The sequence below is a fragment of the Typopeltis vanoorti genome, chromosome 6 (genome assembly GCF_054136105.1).
Source record: "Typopeltis vanoorti isolate ZY-2024b chromosome 6, IOZ_Tvanoo_1.0, whole genome shotgun sequence".
NCBI classification, from domain to species: Eukaryota; Metazoa; Arthropoda; class Arachnida; order Uropygi; family Thelyphonidae; genus Typopeltis; species Typopeltis vanoorti.
In genome coordinates, this window is record NC_143554.1 from 154,486,834 (window position 1) to 154,497,918 (window position 11,085).

Genomic DNA, 11,085 nt, shown 5'->3' on the forward strand with positions numbered 1-11,085 from the left:
TGTGTAAGTGATTACATGCAGAACGTAAACGATTGTAACGCATTCTGGGTTACTTGCGCTCTTACTTCTCAATATCAATGCTGGAACTCAAACCATAATGAGATTTCCAGTGATGACTGACTCAAAAATCAGAGAGTAATAGTTTATGGCAGGAAGTAAAAAATAAAAACAGGAAAGAAATGAAAACACGTCTTAATCGAAATATAATTAAAAAAAAACATGTTAAATTATAGTTGTGTGTATAAATATAAAGGAAAAGACCAGTTAATATAACTAATAGCAATGTAAACTAATAATATAAATAAGAAAGTGTGTTATGTTAGAGATCTTCATCTCTAACATAACACACTTTCTTCTCGTTCCTAATCTTGAAAATAGTTTTGTTGGTCCTACTAAGACATGTTTTATTGCTTTTGTTCACTTGTAAGATTATCAGCACAACGTTTTTCAAAGGAAAATATTGTTGCTGCTCACTTCCATCACCAGAGACTGGCGTTACAATACTTATTGACTAGACTGGAACCTACTAGATTCTTTCTTCTGAATATCTCGCAGTATGAAAGCTATAAACCGTAGGCATGCATGCACTTACATAAAATACACTGCTCAAAATAATTAGCGGATATTTTAGTTTCTGTCGGATAATTATAAATTTCTGCAAATAATTAATAGCAATTATTAACTATTGGCTACTTACTTTATACGTGCATAAATATTATTATTTATGCTTGTGTATTCGAAATAAGCGATTCCAAAGAGTCGCGAAATTACGATTTGAGATACGGGACACGCTTTAGCAATTGAATTGTTTAAATAATCGATATTTAATACAAATTTAACAAATTATATAATTGAGCGTGAAACAATTTTAACAAGAATAGCCGAAAACGCTTTCGTGAAATTTAATAGGGAGTACTGTCTTCATTAACATCGGTACATCTTGATTGCATGGACCGGATAAGATGATCAAACACTTCTTGTGGGATATTTCCCCAATCTTCTGTGAGATCAATTTCGAGCTCTTGGAGCGATCGTGGTGGCACCGGTCGAGCAGAAACCTACCTAACTAAAGCATCCCAGGCATGTTCGATTGGATTACAATCTGATGAACAGGCAGGCTAGTACACTCGTTCAATACCTTCTTCTGCAAACCACTCTTGTACCAAATTTTCACGATATGGACGTGCATTGCCGTCCATAAAAATGAATTCTTGGCCAATTGTAGCAGCATATGAACGAACTATAGGTTGCAAAATCTCATCGCTATACCTTTGGGCCGTTAAAGAACTGTTTCTGGTAAAATAGAGATCAGTATGGCCACCTATATTATTTTAGCCCATACCATCAAACTCCCACCTTGATGTTGTAGCCTTTCACGAACAAATTATGGATTATTTCTTGTTCCACTTTCACGGCATATCAATATACGTCAGTTATCTGATTGCAGACTGAACCTGGACTCGTCATTAAAAAGTACACGAGCCCCATACTCGTTTATCCAATTGCGTTGTTCCTGCGCCATGGATTCCGGGATATCATGTTGCTCTGCCATTTTCAACAAAATTATGGGTGGTCGGTGACACAAGTTTACAACTGAAGTGATAATTATGCACTGTGGAAAGGAGTGCAAGAAGCCACGCTTTTATACCCCCACATGCTAATACAGCTAAGAAACGCTTCGACAAATCTTAACATGATTCTGTACTAGGAATATTTTAAAATAAATGTGTTACATTTGTAAATTATTTTAATCACTTTATAATTTACAAGAAAACCAAAATATCCGCTAATTGTTTTGAGCAGTGTATAACAATTCAAAGTACGAAAACTGAGAAAACCAAAAAATTAAATAAATGAAAGAAATAACTGGTCATGTCTTTTATTTTTCTATTCGTTTGTTTTCTTATATAACGGCATGTCCGAAATGATGTCTGTTAGAATCAATACCTTCTTCGTAGACTATGTATATTGTGTTAATGATTCGAATGAATATCAAAAGTAAGTGTAAAAGAATAATTAAATTCAACTTCTTTCTTTCTTTTCTTTTTACAAGGTACATAAATCAAAGTGTGAACTGGCAGAAATTCGATGCCCACTCTGCAATCATGTGGTTTTGCGTCAAGATCTGGACGCTCATTTGAGTAACGAATGTTCCGAAATGAATGGAAAATGTGTCGAATGTGGAAATCCGCTTATAACAAAATGCATTCCGGTAAGTTTCTAACTTTTAATTTCATATTAATGTTCTTCTAAGCCTGCTACAGTTTAACACTTTTATTAAAGAAGCAATGCACTTTAGGAATCATTCTCTGTACATCGATATAATTCTAAATGAGATTAAAAATTTATTTTTCCCTTTATATTCCCACTTGAGTATGTTTTTGACATTTTAACTTGTTCGAGTAAATAATGTTTTCGAGTAAATAGACAAATAAACATATCAGAAATGCAACAAAATAATAATGCAAATCAATAAAACTGCAATATAAATAAGTAAAAGAAATATCACGTTACATGGCTTTTATTTTTCCATTCGTTCTGTTCGTGTGTAGGAAAGAGAGAGTGTATGAATGAATGAATAAAAGAAAGAAAAAAGTTGATATTCCCTGTGATCTTCCTCTCTTTTTGTGAACACAACCTGCAGTTTTTGAGATTTTAATCTCTTAGAAATTGAATATTCTGCACAGGTAAAAGTCTTAAAACTTGTAAACAGTTAAGAAGGTTGTTCGTATATCGTAAGATGTCTTTGCGAATGGAAGAAACAGAAGAATACTTTACGTGATAGGACGATAGGTAGATATGATATGTTTATCATAGACATTTTGGTGTAAGACGAACCAAGATATTTATTGATTACCTTCTTCCTACTAGACAATTCGTAATGCGAATTACAGTAGTAAATTTGGGATTTTTTCAATCTATTTCTGGAATCCAATAACGGGACTAGAAATGAAACGATGTGCATTTAAAATTGCAGTGTGAAGATTTACGCCTGAAAAAACATCGCCACTCACCATTCGTGGTCACCTTGGAATAATCGATGCAGTGTTTCTTCAACATTCGGACTGCATTTTTTTTCTGTTTTTAGTCTTGGAATGATTGTTCGTGCTTAAAGTAGTTTCCTATAAACAATACGATTTCTCAAAACGAAGAGCTCACGAATCCCTTCTTTCCAACCTATCAAATAATATCGTTTTTCTTCCATAAATGTCTCTTCATTCGAACATAGATTTTTAACTGATAATTACAATTTTCTTTAAACAGACACGAGCACCAAAATCACTTCTTTTTCATTTCATAGGATAAAGAGGACGACAGTGATTACATTAAGATCAAGAGCAAATATTGTGACCCCACCAACTGTCTAAACAGAAAGGAGGATTGTTCGTTTTGCGGGGAAAGCGTGTTGCAAAGCTCACTTAGTGTAAGTTCAAAAGGATTTTAATAAATGAAATATCAAATCTTTCTGTCTTCTTATAACTTTTCTTATTACAACGCTAGGAAATATTTCTAGTCGAAAAATGACTTTATTTTATCCTTCCTTAATGCAGAATAATGTCGGTATTATACTTGGACACACACACACACACACACACACACACACACACACACACACACACACACACACACACACACACACACACACACACACACACACACACACACACACACACACACACACACACACACACACACACACACAAAGTCTGAAACTTATAGAGCATAATATTCATATGGTGAAAGTACAAAGCCCATTACATAAACGTCATAGTAAAATTCTTATTAAAATTCTTAATTCTTATCATTAAAATTCTTTTTAATTAATTTCGAATTCGAGAAATCGTTGCTTCAAGATAGTACTGTACTGGTCTTTGTAGACTTAAAAATTGTAGACTAGTCAAGAATCGAGGAAACGTTTTGTAGAATTAATCATTTTCGATTGAATTAGCAGCACGAAGATTAAACCTTACTCTATCGACAGGAGAGCGCTTTGGTAATCTTTTGATGGTACTTGATGGTGAATAATTTCTGCATCTTGGGATAAAATTATGTGATTCATTTTTCTGATACTTTAAGTAATATATCGTTTTGGTATTAATTTTGCTACCTGTACCGTAATATCAACATGAGGTTCATTCTGTTGGTTGAGATCTGAGTTCTTGCAGAGGTCGATTCTCGTCGTAACTAGAGAATTCTTTACGTGGGTTTATTCCGATCTCGTAAGCAGGTAGCGGGACTGGTGTTTGCTCCAGTAAACACTACGTTTTCATCCACATTCAAAGAGGCGCTAGACAACACTTAGAATTGGTCGACAAAAATACTATTAGTGAGCAGTAGAAGCCACAGTTTGTAGACAGAGAATTGGATTACGCGGTGTACAGCAGTGCTTCCCAAAATGTGGGCCGTGGTCTCCTTTGGTCCTTTAGTTTTGTTGAGGGAGCCGCGAAATAATGAAAGCAAATTTAAAATATTTTAAGACCAACACCATGTCAAATGTGTATGTAAGATGCTAAAAATGTAATATTTGCATTTGATTTTTGAAATATTCGCTGTTTACGTTTTGTATTGAATATAAAAACAATAAATATTATAACATATGTCTGCATTACGATTTTTTTTTTTTCGATGGGGACCGTGAAATATTTTAATTTTTCGAAAGAGGCCTTTACATCCATACGTTTCAGAAGCACTGCTGGAGTGCCTTCCTTCAATGAGTCCTTGGACTTTACCTTGGACTTTTGAGATACGCCATGTACTACTACTACTACTACTACTACTACTACTACTACTACTACTACTACTACTACTAATAATAATAATAATAATAATAATAATAATAATAATAATAATAATAATAATAAGTGCTCCTGCGAAATATACGTTTTATTTATTTTTGTAGGAACACCACAAAAACTGCGAATTCTTCAAAATGAAATGCCGACTCTGTTTAGGTGAAGTCAACAGAAAAGACTACTATGATCACATAGCTATCTGTTGTCCTAAGACAACTGGGAGATGTTCCTTCTGCTATGAACTGATTGAAAGGGAACAACTTAATGTAAGTATTTTGGAAGTTAATTTCATTTATGAAAATGCAAAACGTTGTAATCCAAGAGCCACAGTTTATCTGACTTACAAATTTTACGATAGCAAACAAGAATCTATTCAGTGAAAAGATATTTTTTTAAACATAATGTGCTATACCAATAGTGTAATGATAAAACATTAATAATATCCTACTTATAAAATGCATCCAGTAAATTAGACCGTTCTTAAAAATATGCTTAATATAATCTAAATTTATACATTTTGAATATATTAAAGATTAACGGAATACCTTTCATCTACAATTTAAATCGTTTAAGTGCGAAATCTGTGCATAAAGTTATACTAAACTACCGTCGATATTCTCACTTGGTCAATTTAGAAGTTGGTATTATGCATGTGTGCAGTTTTCAACCAACTTTGGTCATCATCATCATCATGATGTGACGATGATGACTTGAACTTTAGGGCTTGTTTTGGTAATCTTTCTGTTTTCATTCTTTGAACGTGTTCCATCCATTTATGTTTATATATTTTTATTTCTATTACTGATTCCTGGTTTAATTCTTTCATAATTTCTTCATTTCTTTTGTGATCGAATAGGGTATACTTTGCAGTTTTTCTCATAAACTACATTTCAGCTGTTATTAATCTCTGTTTGTCGTTTTGTTTTATTGTCCAGATTTCACTTCCATACAATAAGACTGGTAGGGCTAATGTATTGTATACTTTCAGTCTGGTTTCTTTTTGTACTAGGTTTGGTTTAAATATAGACATTTAAAATATAGACATATAGACAAATATATAACAGAAATTTAAAATACATATCTCTATAATTTTTAGGATGATCTCTACTACCATTTTTAAAGATAGGTATCACAATTGTTTTGGTACATTTTACTGGTGGGTTACTTGTCGAATAGATTTTATGTTTAAATAATAGGAGTCTTTTTTGAACCTTATTCCTGCATATTGATATAATTCTGAACCTAACCTATCTTTTCCAGGTGATTTTGCATTTCTTGTTTCTTTCAGGCCGATTTCTAATTCCTCTTTAGTTATTTCGTTATCGTTTTCATTAAATGGATGCGCGAGATATCTTTTTTTAAAATATTTATCTGTCGACAATTCTGTATAGAAATTCTTCTGATTTCAATTTGGTTTTTAATTTTACGCTTTCTTTAGTAGCTGCACTTTAATGTTTCAAAATCGAATATACATTGGTGGGTCTTATTTTATATAAATCATGTTCTAAATTAGAAACAAATTTGTTCCATGATTTTACATGTTTTCATTTTTTTTTTTGTTTCTTTTTATTGGATTTTTTGGCTTTTCCTAAGTTTTCATTTTTCTTCTGTATTTAGTATCGTTTTTATATTAAGCCATTCTATTTCTTCGTTTTTCTTTTTATTTTATCTAAATATTGGTTAATTCTTTGTTCACATAGCCATTGTATATTTCTTTCATTTAATAATCTAGTTTTAAAAACCAGTGTTTTAAATTTTCTTTCTATTCTTGTTATTTGTAGCCATTTAGGTGGAATTTTTATTTTATTTTAACGAGGAAGTGGTCACTACTTATTCATATCCTCTGTGAACTCGAACATCTAAAGAGAACTTCGATGTCTTTTAATTTAAGATAAAAAAATCTAATATAGATTTCCATCCTCTTGCTGCCCAAGTATATTTATTATTGTCTTTACGTTTATAGAAAGAATTCATTATTTTAAGGTTATTATAAACTACAAAGTCGATCAATTTTTTACCATTCCTGTTTAGAGTATGTTCCCCATGTATTCCTCTATTATTATTAATTTTTGTGTTTCCAATTCTTGCATTTAAGTCTCCTGCTAATATTACATAATGATTTTTATTTATTTTTTATATATATTTTGTAACTGATTATAAATTCAATATTATACTGTTCTCTTCCTTCTTGTAGGACATATAAACCAATTATTGTTAAATAACCTGTATATATTATTATTCTAGCTTCTATTCCATAATTTATAACGTTTTAACTGTTTTGAAATGGGAATTATGAATCCAAATCATAACACCTGCTTGTGCTCTTTGGTCTCTGTCAACTCCACTATATACAGGGGTGGTTCATAATTCCATGTACAAACTTTGAGGGGAGGTAGAGAACATCAAAATCAATCATATTTATGAAAGCATGACCGGAAATGCCACTCTAAATTGATAGGTGGCGCTGTTCGCCAGCGCTCCAGGTGAGCATTTGGGGGTTCCTCATTCAAGCTTTCGACGTCGTACGAAGAGCATGCATCGTTTTACGCACGTTCTTCGTTTCACACACCTGATGTGAAACCGTATTATGTATCCAGCTACTATTGAACTATTCAGTTAGGCCTAATAAAGTTTTTTACACTACTTACTGCCTCTTGTTATTTCTGTATCTTTGTGTTCTTCCGGTGGCGTTTCCGGTCATGCTTTCCTATGTGAATATGGTTGATTTTGATGTTCTCTAACTCCCCCCCCCAATCAAAGTTTGCATATGAGGTGTGGTTCAAAGTTGGAATTTTGAACCACCCTGTATACATTAAAATTTTTCAGTTCCCATGGTTCCTTTTAATTTCTTTTTTGTGTTCAGTGATTACTGCTATTTGGAAATTTTTTCCATTTAATATTTGGTCTAATTCTATTTCTTTATATGCTATTCATGTTATGTTCCAGTTTGCTATATGTATTATATTTAGTCGTTTTCACTTTCGTTTTACCTTTTCCATTCTAGGGTTGTTTACCATTGATTCATTTCGATTACCTTTATCTATTAGCATAGAAGTAGATTAATTTTGACCATGTCAGCTTACTAGCCCGGTGATGGATAGTCTAGTCGTAGGGCAGCTACCTTAAGGCTTCTGGACTAGCCTTCTTCTAAATTCAAGCCCATAGGAGGAATAGGGTATATGGAAGAGATAAGATAGGTTATAGAGGGGACATCGATATAGGCCAGAAATGGACAGACCTTATAGCTCTCGAGTACTCCAATAGCATATGAGTCACAAAATAGGCAGAGATGGCTGATAAGGCATTATGGGAAAGATTAAAGTCAGCTATGCTCTGTTAATATACTCCCTCAAAGACCACGTCACCTATTTCTTTCTCGTGGGCCAGATGAACGGTTGATTCCCCTATAAAAAATTCTTTCCCATTTTTTGTCATCTCCCTTGAGCTCGACAGTTGTGACATTTCTTCAAAGACTCTAGCCAAGTTCTTTTTGGTCTGCCTCTTGATGCCCCAACATTAGACTTGATGTCTCACTGTCGAGGCATTTTATGGATCAGCTGAACAGAATTCAAGCGATGATGGAACTGAGGACACACTATTGGGTTTTTTTTAGTAAAATAAGAACATGTAAGTTAGTCGAAACGTCGTGTCTGTGAATATCAGGATTGAGGAAGAAGTTTGTATCCATGTGTGTGTGTGTGAGAGAGAGAGAGAGAGAGAGAGAGAGTTTGTTTTGCATTCGGATGCATTAGCTCTCTCAGGTTATTTTCTAACGAATTTAGATTTTTTTTTTGTTTGCTTGTTTCAGATCCATCAAGCTAATTGCGATCTGGCAGAAATGAAATGTGAACACTGCGCTGGTACGATTTATCGTAAAAATTTTGAGCACCATCTAACCAAATCATGTCCTGAAACAAATACCAGATGCGCATTGTGTAAGAAAGAATTCCCAAGGAAAAACCTTCAGGTAAGTTTTCAAAACTAGTCCTAAGGGTCAAGAAAGTAGATATAGTTTAATATTTTTCATCACTAAGTAAAGAAATTTAATGTTTTAGTTAAAGTTTGCAATTTATATATTTTTTCGAGTTTAACTATTTTGTTAAAATTTGAATTCATTTTTAATTCCTTTCACATCTTCCTTCTTTTGGTTGAAAAGGACTGTGGGGATTTCATACTTGTGGGGAATAATGTGCTGAATAATGACAACTTTTTTTTTATTTAATGACAACTTTAGAAAGAAGGGTTTCATGAATTACCGTATTCAGATATATCAGGAGCCATTCTTGCCATTGCTAATACTGGTCTTTGTTCATTGAATAGTAGAGTTGATTAGTAATAATATCCTAAGTAGTTGAACTGGAAACTAACACGAAGCTGCTTTAATTTCTCTTTCGTTTATTTCGCGTCATTCTTTTTTATTTATTTATTAATTGTGCATTTATTAGTTTAATTTCTGGTGCAGTTTTTATACAGCAACATCAGATATGTAACAAATGTAATTAATAACTTATAACACAGACACTTCAAAGATTTCAAAAATGCCCTTCAATATAAGAAACTTGAATCAGTCGCTTCATTGGCAAATGGAATTAAAAGTTATTTCTAAGAGAAGAATGAACTGACTGATCTCCTACTAAAGTTGAAAGATTTAAGCTGGAAAGTTATGCAAATAATAATAATAATAAAAAGCAACATACTGAGAATTAGTAATTCATGTATTCGCACCACTGCCTTATGGAAATAGCTACTAACTAGCACAATGATTAGGAAAGATGGAATGATTATTTATTCGCCTGAAAACAAGGTTTTTAAAAATTGTTTTATTGATTCAGATGATAATCAAACAAATGATAGCCTTTCTTCTTCAGATCTAAAGTCAATGAAATTAATACGAGCTTACTATTTGATGAAATACTACTGTATACTAATAAGCATTCATAAATAATTGGAAGTTTCTCCACTTGGTTATACTTGGTTTAATCCTTTATCCAAGTGTAAGCAAACAAAGTTTGCGCCTGAAGTATTTTCAGGACATGTGCTTTGCATTATGGGATACTAAGTGATGTGAAGTCAGTCCACCTTTATCACGAGTCAGTCCACCTTTATCCACCTTTATCACGAAAATACTTTAGGCGCAAACTTTGTTTGCTTACACTTGGATAAAGGATTAAACCAAATATATGATTGGAAGCATTCACAAATATCAGAGATAAAGTCAAAATAAAACTTTAAATCAAGAAACGTTTTGAATATTTAATTAATTAAAAATATAAATGATACATTTATATTTATAATCGAAACTAGCAGTAAAATAGCAGGAGTAATACTTAAATCAGCTTTTTTTTTTCTTTTTTAAGGATCACAAAGAAAAATGTGACTGAGCAGAAATAAAATGGCCACACTCCAATGATGGGATTTTACGCAAAAATCTGGACGATCATGTAAATAACGCGTGCGCAGAAACAGAGGGAAAATGCGCAGGACGAGACAAGTCATGGGCTCGAAAGTACAGACCTGTAAATTTCCATTTTAAAGCAAAAATCGTGTATTTCATAGTCAAAGAAGTTTTGAAACATTTTATTATTTTATTATTAAACCAATCCAATAAAATGGAACGAATGTTTTTGCCTGCGTGATCAGCGTACCTACTTTCCAACCTGTGGTTTGGAATGCCGCCGTAAATAACATCAATGCCTAATGTTTTCAGATGAAGGGAGAGATGAATGCTTAGATCGTGTACTAATTGAATGCTTGAAGAAATTCAGTCTTTGGTCTTTCTAGGTATGGAAAACACACTTCTCGACGTCATCTAACCTATAGTAAGCCTACACTAGTGATGTTATTTGCAACAATATTTCATTGATGGGATACTTTTATTGTAAAAATAAAAAAGGTGTATGTAGTTTATGAGAACTTTATTTTATAGACACAAAAGGCTTACAAAAAAGCACATGTAATTTCAAGTACACAAATTATAAGTATCACATTTATATGTGTAGACGCAACAAATATTTTATTTGGTAAGCTGATGGAAGCGTGTAATATTTCCTCAAATTTCAATTAAACAACCTCATGGATAGCTTAAATTCGGAAAATTCATAGAAAAATATGTATTTTCTATGAAATAAAATTAAGCCCTCAGATGATTAGTTCAATTGATAGAGTTTTGTTATGTTGCTGCGTGGAAAATAAGAGTTATATTGGAAAAAAGAAATACGAAAGAAAACAAAATACTACTTTTTCTTAAAAATGGGCAATTGAGTAATAGATGCAAATAACTGCAAGTTATTAT

At 32.6% G+C, this 11,085-nt stretch overlaps 1 protein-coding gene across 4 annotated transcripts in view; it reads left to right on the top strand.

The window, feature by feature from the left end:
- The window catches only part of LOC150106117 (uncharacterized), a 96,260-nt gene extending 85,562 nt beyond the window's left edge, over window positions 1-10,698 (top strand). For all 4 annotated transcript variants that reach the window (XM_090393860.1, XM_090393862.1, XM_090393863.1 and 1 more), the window contains 5 exons: window positions 2,054-2,212; window positions 3,302-3,424; window positions 4,901-5,059; window positions 8,602-8,760; window positions 10,151-10,698. In XM_090393860.1, coding sequence (XP_090249986.1) covers window positions 2,054-2,212; window positions 3,302-3,424; window positions 4,901-5,059; window positions 8,602-8,760; window positions 10,151-10,174 — 624 coding nt within the window. In that variant the 3' untranslated portion in view covers window positions 10,175-10,698. The remainder of the gene's footprint in view (window positions 1-2,053; window positions 2,213-3,301; window positions 3,425-4,900; window positions 5,060-8,601; window positions 8,761-10,150) is intronic.
- Window positions 10,699-11,085: the final 387 nt, after the last annotated feature.